Source organism: Macrobrachium nipponense, chromosome 1 (assembly GCF_015104395.2).
Source record: "Macrobrachium nipponense isolate FS-2020 chromosome 1, ASM1510439v2, whole genome shotgun sequence".
Classification (NCBI taxonomy): domain Eukaryota; kingdom Metazoa; phylum Arthropoda; class Malacostraca; order Decapoda; family Palaemonidae; genus Macrobrachium; species Macrobrachium nipponense.
The window spans coordinates 205,125,428-205,140,878 of NC_087200.1; the positions used below are offsets into that span (position 1 = coordinate 205,125,428).

At 38.1% G+C, this 15,451-nt stretch overlaps 1 protein-coding gene across 1 annotated transcript in view; it reads left to right on the forward strand.

The window, feature by feature from the left end:
* The window catches only part of LOC135220349 (uncharacterized), a 37,303-nt gene extending 22,571 nt beyond the window's left edge, over nt 1-14,732 (forward strand). Inside the window, exons 2-6 of the mRNA XM_064257571.1 lie at nt 8,507-8,602; nt 8,886-9,013; nt 9,649-9,765; nt 10,608-10,840; nt 14,224-14,732. Of these exons, the coding sequence (XP_064113641.1) occupies nt 8,536-8,602; nt 8,886-9,013; nt 9,649-9,765; nt 10,608-10,840; nt 14,224-14,401 (723 nt within the window). The 5' untranslated portion in view covers nt 8,507-8,535 and the 3' untranslated portion in view covers nt 14,402-14,732. The remainder of the gene's footprint in view (nt 1-8,506; nt 8,603-8,885; nt 9,014-9,648; nt 9,766-10,607; nt 10,841-14,223) is intronic.
* Nucleotides 14,733-15,451: the final 719 nt, after the last annotated feature.

Genomic DNA, 15,451 nt, shown 5'->3' on the forward strand with positions numbered 1-15,451 from the left:
ACTCGAGTCAAGAATTGAATTTCCTGGTCAATGAAACTAGGGTCACAAACTCGAAAAGCTCTAAAAAACAAATTCGTCAGAACGTTGCGTTTGATTTTCTCGTCATGATATGAATAAAAATGTAAATACGTATTTGTGTGAGTACTTTTCCTGAAAACAGAGAATTTAAAAGACTTATTTACATCATCCCTGTGAACAACCAAGTCTAAAAATGGCAGACGCTTGTCGACTTCCCTTTCCACTGAAACGTGATGGATGGAAGAAAACTATTCAGTTGTAAAAGAAGCTGATCAAAACTTTCGGCATCATCCTTAAAAGATTAAAAATATCGTCAACATATCTTACCCATATAAAAGGTTTCAAATCATCTGGAAGTTTGTCCACAAAAAGTATTTCAAAAAATTACATACAAAGATTAGCTAAAACAGGCGACAACGAGGATCCCATAGCAACCCAGCTTTTTGTTGATAGAAATCTCCTTCAAACTCAAATATGGTGGATTCTACACACGTCTTTATAAGCTCACAAAACTTATTAATATGAATAGGTGGCGTGAATTTTCCTTCTTCGGCAATTTTGACCAAATTAGTTAGAACAAAATCAAGAGGCACATTAGTGAATTAGGAGGACGATGTCCAGACTATACATAATTCCATTCCAACAAAAAAATTTTTACCCATAATTCTATCCATGAAATCAAGATTATGTTTAAGATGGGAGCTAGATATATTACCCACTAAGTCACCCAAAAACTCCGCCAACCAAGAAAGTCAAATCAGCCTGAGGAGTATTGCAGTTTGCTACAATGCGGGCCTCAAAGGGATGCCCTACCTTGTGGATTTTTGGAAGACCATAAAAATAACTAAACGAGGGTAGTTTTCTTGTCAATTTACTGAGAATAACCTCTTTCATTTCCTCTCTGGTTAATGTTACCTTTTATAATGTCCTTAATTTTCTTGTTAAACGTGGACTGAATGTCAGAAATGGGCAGAGCTACAGAAATCTTGTGAAAAGTATTAGCGTCACTGAGCAATCTAACTGCCTTAATAAGGTAATCTGTCCTACTCATAACCACGGACACATCCCCCCTTGTCGTCCTTAGATATTTTAATGTCAGATTTTGGTTTTTTAGGCCATGTGAAGATCTTCTAAAAGAATACGTTTAGGAAGATGTTTACTGTTTTTTTCCTCAAACGAACTGAATAAAATCCCTTTGACGAAATCCATGTTAAAGTCTGAATTTTTAAAATTGAACAAATTGATATTTCCAATTCCTTTCATAAAATCCATATCTTCCATCCCAAAGAAAAATTAAGACCCAGGCTCAAAAGAATTTTGCAGTCCTCATCTAGGTCAACTTCAGTTAAAACTTTTATATTGTCTGAGTTATAACATTTATTCCAAGGTGACATTTTACACAAGTTCAGTAATTTCCCAATAAGTGATCTTTGGTGTTGAATAGATTTGCGAAAAGCTACTTCACCTGCGCAAGTAAGGATCCAGTTGAAATCGATATTGGGGTTAATATCCAAAAACCTATCACGTAGTAAAATTTCCTCTGGTGACGGAGCTCCAAGAATAATTCTTCTTTTCTAAAACAGCAAGTCGAATCTGGTCTTCAGAAAAAGTATTTTGTACTTGGGAAATGGCTCTCCTGAAAAAGATTCTCTGTGCATCCAACCAAACATCTTAGGCATGACTTGTTCCGCTACACAATCACGAAGAAACTTTATCTGATTCTTAATCCTTGACGGAAATGCATCTTCTTTCGTAGAGGCGATAGTCCAAAAGTAATTTTTCACCAAGTGTCTGTCGAATGTATTTTCCAACGAAATTGGTCATATTGGTGTGGTGGATGTAGAACGTGGATGTAACAATGCAATATAAAACACTGTATCGTGCTTCTAAGAAATCAATAGAGGGATCCACAGTAATATCCTTGTTTATCTAGATATAATATGTTTATACAAAGCTTAAAACTTTCGTCCATCCTCCTCTTTGTCTGTTTGTTTATGTTTATTTGGAATTCTTCCACCAATACCATGTCTCATTTGCTTAATGATCAAGTCCATTAGGCAGTTAGGTTGCTCAGTGACGCTAATACTTACACCAAGATTTCTGTAGCTCCGTCCATTTCTGACATTCAGTACACGTTTAACAAGAAAATTAAGGACATTATAAAAGGTAACATTACCAGAGAAATGAAAGAGGTTATTCTCAGTAAATTGACAAGAAATCTACCCTCGTTTAGTTATTTTTATGGTCTTCCAAAAATCCACATTGTAGCAAACTGCAATACTCCTCAGGCTGATTTGACCCTCTTGGTTGGGCGGAGGTTTTGGGTAACTTAGTGGGTAATATATCTAGCTCCATCTTAAACATAATCTTGATTTCATGGATTGAATTATGGGTAAAAATTTGGATGGAATTAATTATGTATAGTCTGGACATCGTCTCCTAATTCACTAATGTGCCTCTTAATTTTGTTCTAACTAATTTGGTCAAAATTGCCGAAGAAGGAAAATTCACGCCACCTATTCATATTAATAAGTTTTGTGAGCTTATAAAGACGTGTGTAGAATCCACCATATTTGAGTTTGAAGGAGATTTCTATCAACAAAAAGCAGGGGTTGCTATGGGATCCTCGTTGTCGCCTGTTTTAGCTAATCTTTGTATGTAATTTTTGAAATACTTTTTGTGGACAAACTTTCCAGATGATTTGAAACCTTTTATATGGGTAAGATATGTTGACGATATTTTTATCGTTTTTTAAGGCCGATGCCGAAAGTTTTGATCAGCTTCTTTTACAACTGAATAGTTTTCTTCCATCCATCACGTTTACAGTGGAAAGGGAAGTCGACAAGAGTCTGCCATTTTTAGACTTGGTTGTTCACAGGGATGATGTAAATAAGTCTTTGAATTTCCAGGAAAAGTACTCACACAAATACGTACATACATTTTTATTCATATCATGACGAGAAAATCAAACACAACGTTCTGACGAATTTTGTTTTTTAGAGCTTTTCGAGGGTTTGTGACCCTAGTTTCATTGACCAGGAAATTCATTCTTGACTACGAGTTTCAAAAAGTTATGTTACCCCAAGTTTTTTATCGACAGATGTCTTTCTAGAGCCAGAAGTATGTTTTATAATCCAAGGGAAGGCTGTTCGACTGCTAATTTTAAATGCCTTCCCCTTCCTTATAATCATGACCTGAAAAAAGTTTTCCAATATCTTAGAAAAGAAAAGACATGGGTATAGCGTAGTATTTCAATACCATAATACTCTTAAAAAGAAAATTATCAAAAACAGTTGCAGAAAACCAAACACCGATGTTGGAGTCTATGCTATAGGATGTAAAATTGTGACAAATGCTATATTGGTGAAATGAAAGCGGTCGTTCCCTGGACCAGAGGAAACGTGAACATGTTGCAGTTTGCCGTTTTGGCAATGTTTATAGTGCCATTGCCAAGGCTATACTTGGGATTCCGATCATGCCATCGACTTCAAGGAAGGAAAAGTTATTTATAGGAGTGCGGATAGGACCCACTAGGAGAAATTGTGGGAAGGAGCTCTCATCACTTTGAATGACACCTTTGAGGTGAATACTGGCATACAGAACATTTACTTTTGAGTGAAGAAATTTGCAAAAGCGGGCCAGAATAAAGAACCTTCAGAAATGTGTACAGCCTCCTTCAATCTGATAAGTAAATAACCATCCTTCGCCCGTTCCAGAGTCTTATCTAAAAAACTACCTTTTTGGTTAACGACCGTCAAGATGTCATTCAGGAGGAAGACCGGCGCTTTGTCCCGCCCCGTAGATCACAGCGAATTATGGAAAGGCAAACGACCAATGACTTGTTCGAATTTTTTTAACCTTGTTAATGTTCTTTGTCTGTTTGTTTATGTTTATTTGGAATTCTTCACCAATACCATGTCTCATTTGCTTAGTGATCAAGTCCACAGGAGGATGGACGAAAGCTTTAAGCTTTGTATAAACTATTATATCTAGATAAACAAGGATATTACTGTGGATCCCTCTATTGATTTCTTAGAAGCACGATACAGTGTTTTTGTTTTTTTATATTGCATATAATATATATATATATATATATATATAATATATATATATATTATATATATATATATATATATATATATATATATATATATATATATATATATATATACAGTAGTACCGCGAGATACAAAAGTAATCCATTCCGAGGTTTTCGTATCTTGGACTACATTTTACATGTAAAATGGCTAATCCGTTCCAAGCCCTCCTAAAACACCCCGGTAAATTTTCATAATAAAGCTAAATTTGACCTATAAAACAATGAAATACTACAACAATTTGGACCATTCAATAGCTAAACTTAATAATGAAATGCAAAATAACTGTAAATAAAGTGTATTAGTGTACATGGTATACAAGAAATACTGTACGTAAAATGTGGAAGTTACCTTTCGAGTGAGGCTATCTCCGAATGTGGCGGCAGAGGAGGAGGAGGACAAAACGGCCAGATACTTACGTACATACATACACTTAACTTTACGAAAAACACAAAAAAATGTAAGGAAAACATTCATAAACTAAAATTTACAAAAAACATTAACAAAACTGTAACACTTAATTTTACAAAAAACTAAAATTAATTTTTTTTTTTTTTTTTTACAGAATTTAAACTTCATCATACTTTCAACTTTCTGTTTATCACTTGTTCTTCCGTTTTGCTTTCAACTTTCTGTTTTTCATCACTTGGTTCTTCCTTTTTGCTTTCAAAACTTTCTGTTTTTATCACTTGGTTTTTCCTTTTTGCTGACTCCTGCTAATGCTAAAGGCCTCTTTAAAAAATAACAATCCAAGGAAGATTGCTTCTGCCAACTTTTCACAATGTTCCTGAAACGACTCAGGCAAACGTCATCGAATGCGCAAGCATACGACCTGTGTGAGCCTTTTCGGGGTGTCTTTTTTCTATAAATGATTAAACTTTATGAAAAGCTGGCTAGAACATCCCTCATTTCTGCCGTTGTCATAGGGTCCTACTCCTCTTCCTCGCTGCTGCTAGAGAACTCCTCTTGAACGAACGTTATGTTGCATGGCCTCCAACTCCTTCAGGTTATCCGTTGTAAGCTCCTCTTGGTGCTCCTCGAGAATGTCGTTGATGTCGTACTCGTCGACGACCAGCCCCATGGAATTGCCGAGTGCAACGATCTCGTCAAGATCTGGTTGGGAAACAGTTTCGGGATCGTCAACTGTTTCTGACTCTGCAGCACCAGCTTCACCCACGTTGAATCCCTCGAAGTCTCGGGCGGATACGGCATCAGGCCAGAGTTTCCTCCAAGAGGAATTCAAGGTTCGCCTCGAAACTTCCTGCCAAGCTTGGCGATCGATGGGTCGGATGCAAAATGACGATGTCAAAATGCTCCTTCCAAAATTGACGCAAGGTGAGGTTTGTGGTATTGGTGATGCCAAAACATTTCTTGAAAAGATGTTGTGTACAGGTTCTGAAAGTTCGCTATCACATGCTGGTCCATGGGTTGGAGGAGAGGGGTGGTGGTGACCGCTTTGGGTGTTGTGCGGAGGAAAAAGAATCTTGACGAAGGAATACTCAGCTAGGATATCTTCCTGGAGGTGCCAGGAGGGTGGGGAGGGGCATTGTTCAACACCAAGCAGACATTTCAGGGGAGGCGCTTCTCTTCCAAAAATTTCTTCACTGTCGGGTCGAAAAAACACAGATTTACCCACTCAGTGAAACAAAAGCCTCGTTACCCAGGCTTTTGCATTAGCCCTTCACATCACTGGAAGCTTCTCCTTAAGCACTTTGTGGGCCTTGAAGGCTCGAGGAGTCTTGGAATGATACACCAGTAGGAGCTTCACCTTGCAATCCCACTGGCGTTCGAACAAAGTGCGAGTGTAAGCCTGTCTTTCATAGGCTTATGCCAACCCGGGTAGCTTCTTCTCTTTCTCCGTGATGTACAGTCCGTCAAGCATTTTTTTTCCAAAGAAAAAAAGGCCCAAGTCTCGTCACAGTTTTGAAAACGCTGGGAACTGTAGCCTTCCATTGGTCATCATCTCGTCGAAAGTCTTTCTAAATGCTTCGGCCGCTTTCGTGTCCAAGCTGGCAGCCTCCCATGCCGCACCACCGAATGGATGCCAGTTCATTTACGAAATTTCTCGAAACCAGCCATGCGAAGCCTTGAACTCTGGGGTTTGCGCTGATGTCCCTTTCCCTCCGTCGTCTTCTGCCTGAGCAATCAAATCACCGAAAATAGCGCTGGCCTTGTGGGAGATTGCCGTCTCCGTTACCGTATCGCCATCAATTTCTTTGTCTTTTATCCAGACAAGAAGCAGCCGTTCCATCTCATGGTGCACGGGGGTCCTCTTGCTGGACAAAATAGTGATGCCCTTGGGACGGTGTAGCTGCTGCTTGGTGGGCATCCTTCGTTTAAGGATGGTGCCTATTGTCGACGGATTTTGGCTGTATTCTTTGGCGATCACACTCAATCGCATACCAGTTTCATACTTCTTTATGATCATCCATCTTTGTCTCCAAAGAGAGCATTCTCTTTTTTCCGTGAATTTCAATTTTCTTGGGACCCATGACTATGTTATCTCGTACGAAATTTATGTATAAGTACAATAAAGCTTTTCACACAACCTGATAAAGTACGTAACTGCAACAAAATCACTAACGTAAGTTTACGTTACTAAACAAAATCGTTAGACCGAACGAATACCGCGTGCATACGATAACGATGCTGGTACGAAGTGGACGAGGTAGGCACGCCACACGTATCTGTACATAGATGCATGATGGGAGGGATGCTGTCCAATAGGAGAGAAGGATTTCATGCGATGACTAGCATCAGGAACCAATAATGGGGAGAGCAGGATGATGTAGCGAGTCTACTCAGTTGGCGGCGTCGCGAGTTTCAAAATTTTTATCGGTGGTTCGGGCGAATCTGGGACTTTCAGAAACCTTTCGTATCGTTGAAAAACTTTTTCGTATGTAGAGTCGTTAAATTTTCATATTGGCTTAGGTATCTCGAGTTTTTCGTAAGTTGAGCCTTTCGTATCTCGAAGGTAGTACAGTATATATATATATATATATATATATATATATATATATATATATATATATATATGATATATATATATATATATATATAGATATATTGTTGTGGCTTGGTTCACAACTACACTATACATAGTTTAATCTCAACAAATAGTATTCATAAAACATAATACTAAGTCCACAAGTGGTGGAATAGTCTCTAACTTCAATAGGTGTGCAAAGTCAATTCAAAGGGACAAAGAAAATACCATGAAAAAACTTAATACATAAGTCTCAGGCAGAAATAACACCTGATCCTCAATAATACAATAATTAATGAAAAACACTCACTCTTAAACTCCTGCAAAAGAAAGGAATTACAAAATTAGGGACAAGACTTCAACACATACATATAAAAAGGGGAGAGGGTCCAGAAAGGAGGAGGTAAGCAAAAAGTAAGAATATTCTGACAAAAAAACTAAACCCTACGATTTGAAGACTCCTCACATGCAAATTGAATTAATTATTCTCCACATCTAGGGAGTAACTCAGAGTGGCAGGGAAAATTGGTCCCATGAAACATTGGTGGTTGGCAGGTTTCCACGATGTCCACTCAAGACGTCAGCAGTGGAATAATGGTGTGATCACAATAATAAATGACAGGTATAAATATTATAGTTTGGAACAGAGAGGTCCCCTTGACTTTTACTGAACCAAGGGAGCAGTACACGATTTAATGAATATAATATCCAGGCTGCAGGGCAAGATAATCCAAAGAGGAGCTTAACCAGCATCCAGAAGCAACTTTCAAATATTATGAGGAATCAATCTAGCAGCAACAGGAACACCCTTCAAGGTTGGGGGTTCAGAAACACACGGAGGCAAACTCCTTCACGAGTAAACCTCAATCCCTCGGATATCGAGGGAGCCCAGCTCCATTACCAACACAGCTTCAAAAATACGAAACATTCGTTAGCCAACGTAAAACACTAAGATAACCACCGGTGAGGAGACAAAAAGTTAATAAAGAAAGAATATAACACTTAAGTATTTAACATAGAAATATAAAAACTTGAATAATAATTAGAAATTAATGACAATTAAGTTATATATATATATATATATATATATATATATATATATATATATATATATATATATATATATATATATATATATATATATATATATATATATATATATATACATATTTGTATGTGCGTATGTGTATTATATGAATATAGTATATATACACAGAATCTACTAGTCACTTTTACCTGATACAATTGGAATAACACTCTTAACTTTATCTTCTAATTCTTAAAAAAAAAAAAAATGCTGTAGACTGATTATTCATGCATGCTTGAGCAAAGCAGTTGCAAAATCATTGGATGTGTCAGGTAATGAGGAAACAAAATCTGTGAGTAACAACTTGTTTTTAATCAGACGCACGGAGCTTCGAGGCATAACAAGCAATGCTGTTAGTCAGATTTCTGAAGAACATCAGTGGACCAGTGCTTCGAGTTCGTTTGCTTCATGAAGGTACGCTAACGGATAAGATAATGTTTGCACTGTGTATAAATCTGGGTCTCAATGACAAAATATATAAATCAGTAACATAAACCTTGCAAGAAAAGGAGTTATACTATAAACACTCTGAATATCCCAATTAAATTGAGGTCTTCCAGTTTCTCACGTGACGGTCCAGGTTTTCCATTCTTTACTGGCATATAAAGGGTTAATTTAAAGAAATTGACTTTAGAAAGCAAAACAATATTTCAATATCCAATTAAACGAACTCTTAAAGAAACTGTCTGTTTATCAGGGAGGAAGACCAAAGTGCCGATCATGAACCATGAAGAAGTCAGTTCTCAGCTACGTCAAGTTCTGAAAAAGGAAGAGTTGTTGGCCCTTGCTGCCAGAATAAGGCACAACTACCCCTATTGCCTACAAGTATGAGGTGGATCCTTCTCTGAAGCTTTGACATTTTCTGCTAATGAATTAATGTTCTCACTCGGCTGAAATGTAGGTCTGTCGCTCATTTCGTCTACTTTGTTGTTTTTTTATGTGGCTGGAGTCAGGTATGTCCATGAGTTTGCAAGTTCGGTTGATTTCCTAATTTGAACAGTTTCTTGTAGCTTCTGATCAAAAGCAGACTTTTCTCGTATGCTTAATATCTTTCTAAATTAATAATATAGGAATGCCACGCACTCCCTTTGACAATATTACTATTATCATTATTATTAATCAGAAGTTGGACCCTATTCATATGGAACATGCCCACATGAGTCATTAACTGAAAATTTAAGCTTCCAAAGAATATGGCGTTAATTAGAAAGAAGAAACAGAAAGTAATGGGAAACACAGAAAGGTAGTTCACCTATTAAAAAGTAAACAATAAATTAACGAACTGATAACTAAATAGATAAAAAGGTTAACACATTATTAACACACAAGTTCCAATTGGACGATAATACGAATAAGCATTTCTGCAATGTAGCTCGCCACTTAGAATGCCAAATTATCAGTATCAGTAAGAATAAACATTAGTGTAATAAGAATCTATTTATAAAAGTATTCACCGGCAGATGTACAACACTTTGCTACTGACCGCCAGGGGACTGAATGCTTGCTTCCAGTACGAGATCTATGTGCCCAGGAATTACCAGGACTCTCATATCGTCATTTGGAGGTCACTGATTGAAGTAAGAGGAAATATCTGTTTTTTTATATTAGATTACCATTAAGGACTGAGTCACAGTCATAGTGGAGAAAGTGCGTGGAAGAAATATGTAGGACTGCTCAACTCACACATAAAACTTTGCAATAATGATCAGCCGAGCTCTTTTAAAATATCTATAATAGATTAAGTTGTTGCTTTCATATTTCTAACCTTCCAATTGTATAATGAGGATATTTAACGACAATCTCTAAAAATATAAACAAGGTCCGTATTAGATGGTTAAGTGTCACATGAGGACTTAGAGTGGACTATATGATAAATGATTTGTATATGAATTTTCCTCACTTACACCGAGAGGTTCTTTTTGTACACATAACACCAAGCTACAGATGTTGTTTAATATCAGATCCAATTTAAACTCAGAATAAATTCAGAAAATGGAATTGATGAGTTAAGTCCACTTGGTGACGGATCGCTCATCACTTGTAAATTCCCCTTCGGTGTTTATTCCGAAGTTGAGTGAATTATATATTAAACGACGTTTATATGTTAATGTTCACTACATGTTTGAGACGCTTTAAATAAACCTGAAATTAGATTAGAAATGGAAGAAGACATTTTTCTTTCGAAGGTTTGGAACATATACGAACTGGGTAGAAGATCAAGGTCAGAGTGCAGATAGCTGGAATCGCCTTTAGTCTACTTATCATTTTGGGTTCTCATTTAACCTAAGAGAGAAAATTTTCTTTTACATCAGCAATGCTTAAAATGCTGCGCAAAATTTAGTGAACATTACCATCAAGCTATATAAATGATAAGTTCTTTGGTTACTTGTCTTTATGTATATTTCTTTTTCTTTTTTAGTTGAAGAACATGAGCATATATTGCAGAGAGGAAGAGGTTCCTCTGCTCACCAAAGTAATGAAGGGCAGTGATTTCTTGGATATAGTTAAGGAACTACCAGTCAATATCTTTTTCATATCAAACTACCAAGTAGATGCAGTACTTCAAACACTTCAGGAAATCCTTAAGAGGCGCCTCCAGAAAACCCAGGATTCATGTTACGCCTATGAATCTCGACAAGAAAGTCCTCTGAGGTAAGACCTTCATGGGAGTTTGCAATGCGCCCTCGGTCCCTTGCCTGCACTCACTTTTTTAGCCTTTTACCTTACCTCCCTTTCTGCTTCCCTTCTTCAGGGTAACTGGTCAACACCTGCGCTTTTACTTCTTTGGATAGCTGTGGGGTTCTATACTTTTAGGCAGCTTTATATCTCCTCATTTGTATTCTGGATTTCTTTATCTTTCTGTCTAAACACTTCTTTTTATTATCTTACGTTTAGCTTAACAGCCTAAATTTTATGAATAAATCAATCAAGTTTTACGATATTCAGAAGTAACTGAATGGAAAGTTCTTGTGAAGTAGTCATTATAATAATAATAATAATAACAATAATAATAGTAATAATAAGGATAATAATAATAATAATAACTTTTATTGAAAATTATTGCTGCATCAACTGCATTATTTTTATGGAGGATCTCTATTTTTCTAATTGTGGTTTTCTCAAAATTGCTTAAACTGGTAAGCAACACAACTAAGGTTGGCAGGTCGAAAATCAGAAATCAATAAATGTCTTTTATCACAATGCCTGGGCAAAATTTAAAATTCAATTATGATTTTAGCTATTCCTATGGAATAGGGCCGACGTTTCATCTGGGGCTCCAGGCATATTCTAGACGGAGGCTGTTGAAGGACTGAATGTGGAAGGTGAGTCCGTCTGCTCATGTACTGGTGGTGCAGCAGGGGTGTCTTCATAGCACCGTTTTTCATTGGCTCCCTGGCTATTGGCTCAAGCTAGTTCCAGGGAGTGTGTGTTGTAATCGTAGAGATCTTACCAGTTGTGTGACGTTATGGCAGGGTGCATTTTGATTGGCTAATGGCTGCATGATGCCACTGCTGGTATTATAATTTTTATTAAAGGCAAGGATCCCGCTGTCATTTCCGGTGGTATTCTCATGTATTGGGGCTTTTTAGGTGGAGATATGATGTTGTTTGCCAGTGCAGGTGTGTTTCTTCATATGAGGGATGGGAGCAGAAAGGGCTTCTACTCCTGGATGAGAATCACCTCCAGAAGTCACAGGTGGCGACGGCAAATAATACTGTCATGGAAGACTGTGTCTGGCTTGGGTGGTGAGTGCATGATTCTTAATCGCCCCTTCTTATGCGTGATAGAAGATCCTCCTCACAAGATGCATGGTAATCATACCAATTGGTATACTACGTTTTGTCTTCTTTAGAGGTCTCTTGTAGGCAGTGAGGGGTTATTTTCCATGATCAAGTCTTTCGTTCTTCTTTTCTTGTAATATATTATAAGGTGCACTGTCATGCCTCCCTCTTCAGAGAGGAGGATGTTCTCCTTGATGTTCTTCCTCATCGATTTCTTCCATTCCTCACAATACTGAGAATGCATGAAGGCCTATAATATATCTCGATACTATCGGTGGGGCGGGGTCTTGGGTTTTCTTCCTCATTCGAATACTATCTTTCTAGGATGGTGCGCACTTCTCGGTTGATGAGCTTATTAGAATACCCGTTGTAACCAAGCATCTGTGAAGCTCTATCAAGCTCAAGTGTGTCCTGCCGGGTTAGAACAATGGGAGAGGGCCCTTTTCACAAAGGCCTTGACGGTGGTGCTCTAAACCTTTCTGTTTATACAAAGATGACCAATTCAGGAATGTGCCCCAACGGGGATAGCAAGTGCCCTACCAGGTCTAAGAATACCACCTGCACGGGCAAACAATATCACATTGCCGCGTGGAAATGCACCAATACATGAGAATACCACCGGAAATGACAGCAAGATTCCTTGCCTATAATAATAATAATAATAAAATAATAATAATAATAATAATAATAATAATAATAATAATAATAATGATAATGATAATAATAATAATGGGGGGGGACATCAGGATGGAGTTAGAATAGAAAAATGCGCCTTAGTCAACATACAAAAAAGGCAAAGTAACGAGAACTGAAGGGATAAAGCTACCAAGATGGAGCACAACATCAAACATAGATGAGACAGGATACAAATACCATGGGAATAATGGAAGGAGAGGGATATAAAACACCAGAATGAAGGACACGATCAGGAAAGAATATATGCAGAGACTCAAGGCGATACTCAAGTCAAAACTCAATGCCGGAAATATGATAAAGCCATAAACACATGGGCAGTGCCAGTAATCAGATACAGCGCAGGAATAGTGGAATGGACGAAGGCAGAACTCCGCAGCATAGATCAGAAAACCAGGAAACATATGACAATACACAAGCACTACACCAGATAACAGCGGCACAAGATCAGGCCCTAAGAACCAGATATGTTCAAACAAACGATAGACGGAAATTACATCTCTCCCATATGTAGGAAGTGCAATACGAAAAATGAAACCATAAACCACATAGCAAGGTGAATGACCCGGCACTTGCACAGAACCAGTACAAAAAAGGCATGATTCAAGTAGCAAAAGCCCTCCATGGAGCCTGTGCAAGAAACATCAGCTACCTTGCAGTAATAAGTGGTACGAGCACCAACCTGAAGGAGTGATAGAAAACGATCAGGCAAAGATCCTCTGGGACTATGGTATCAGAACGGATAGGGTGATACGTGCAAACAGAACCAGACGTGACGTTGATTGACAAAGTCAAGAAGAAAGTATCACTCATTGATGTCGCAATACCATGGGACACCAGAGTTGAAGAGAAAGAGAGGGAAAAAATGGATAAGTATCAAGATCTGAAAATAGAAATAAGAAGGATATGGGATATGCCAGTGGGAAATCGTACCCATAATCATAGAAGCAACTAGGCCACGATCCCAAGATCCCTGAAAAGGAATCTAGAAAAAGTAGAGGCTGAAGTAGCTCCAGGACTCATGCAGAAGAGTGTGATCCTAGAAACGGCACACTTAGTGAGAAAAGTGATCGACTCCTAAGGAGGGACTCTGATAGAGCAAAAAAAAAAAAAAAATAATAATAATAATAATACCAGCAGTGACATCACGCAGCCACTGGCCAATCAAAAAACGTGGTCCGCTGTAATGTCACACAGCTGCGAAGAACTAATGATTACAACGCATCCACCCCGGAACTAAATTGAGCCATTAGACCGGGAGACAATGAAAATGTGGTGCCATGAAGACACCCCTGCTGTACCACCAGTACATGAGCAGACGGACTCACCTTCCACATTCAGTCCTTCAACAGCCTCCACCTAGAAAATGTTTGGAGCCCCAGATGAAACGTCGACCCTATTCCACAGAATAGCTAAAATTCAAATAATAGTAAAATAATAACAAGAGGGCAAAGATACAAGAGTGCTCATAAGATTTGGGTACTGACCATTGAAACATTCATTTCTCGCCTTTCCCTATTTTTGTAAACAGTCTGAGTGGTCTTACTCTTTCTGAAACAGGTGTCCAGCAGGCATGAAGGTCCAGAGGCTGGGGAGGGTAGGCATCCAAAAAATGCTGGACAGCAACAAAGACTGGAACAATACTTCTCTAGATCTTACATGCAGCTTGGCAGAAAACCTGCCAATGCTAGGAATTTACTTAGATCCAGATGCTGTGAAGAGAAGGTCATTGACTTAAATGACATTAGTTCTGCAGAAGACGAAGCAACACCAATCGCGCAGGTAGGCTCCACCCCTCACGGAACTTTGGGATGGTTGTGGATTGATGCCAAGTACAGGAGGTTTGGGCTGGCAAGTCTCCTCGTCGAGGTGATGTGTCAACTCCAGATGTCTGAGGGGATTTTTCCTATTGGCATTGTGGACCAATATAATGATTCCTCCACTAGAATGTCTGAAAAGCTGTCAGGCTGTAGGAAAACCCACTGTGTCAGCAGGATAATCCCTGCTCAGTGAGGGGTCCTTTTGTCAGTCCAGATCCATTGCAAGGCTAGGTCTTGCAGTTCAGTCCCCAGTTTTCCCATTTCACACGAGAATCATGCCTTGTTTTGATTTATTTTAAGTCTATTATTGTTTTTTGAGGGGTTGTCCGATGGTAGTAGGTAGGATTTAGTATATGATTCTATATCATGAGAAGATTGTAATATTCATTATATAATCAATTTTTAATAAGTGGTGAATTATTAGCTTTTGTCTTTATTTTCATGAATTTTTGCAAATTTTCTCCCTGTCGCTTTCAGTCCTTTCCATTTTCATTCCTAGACATTTGATTTGTTGAATCCAAGGCTCGTGGTCACCATTAACGAAAACATTTGACAGTCATTTCCTCTTCCCAATCAAAGTCCTCTTTTCATCGTTCATCTCGTTTTTTTTCAATCTTTCATCTTTCATCTTTTCATTTTTTCATTCTTCCCTTTATTCATTTATCTTTCATTTCATGTTTTCTTTATTCATTTGTCATCATTACATCTTTCAACTTTTTCTGCTTTCATCTTTCATCCTCAATCTCTTTATCTTTCACTTTAATAGAGGCAGCGGAGCGCGCTGTCAGCAGAGTTAATCCCAGTGAGCTGAAACAAAGGCTTCGCAGTTGATAGATTTCGAAGGATTTAATGACCTTGAGGGCTAGTGGTCCCTCAAGGGAGAGTCTTTGTTCCCAAGATGATTTCACTGTTCCGGAGGCAATGATTCAGTTTCATTTCATTTTTTCCACATTGACAGCAGTACTTAG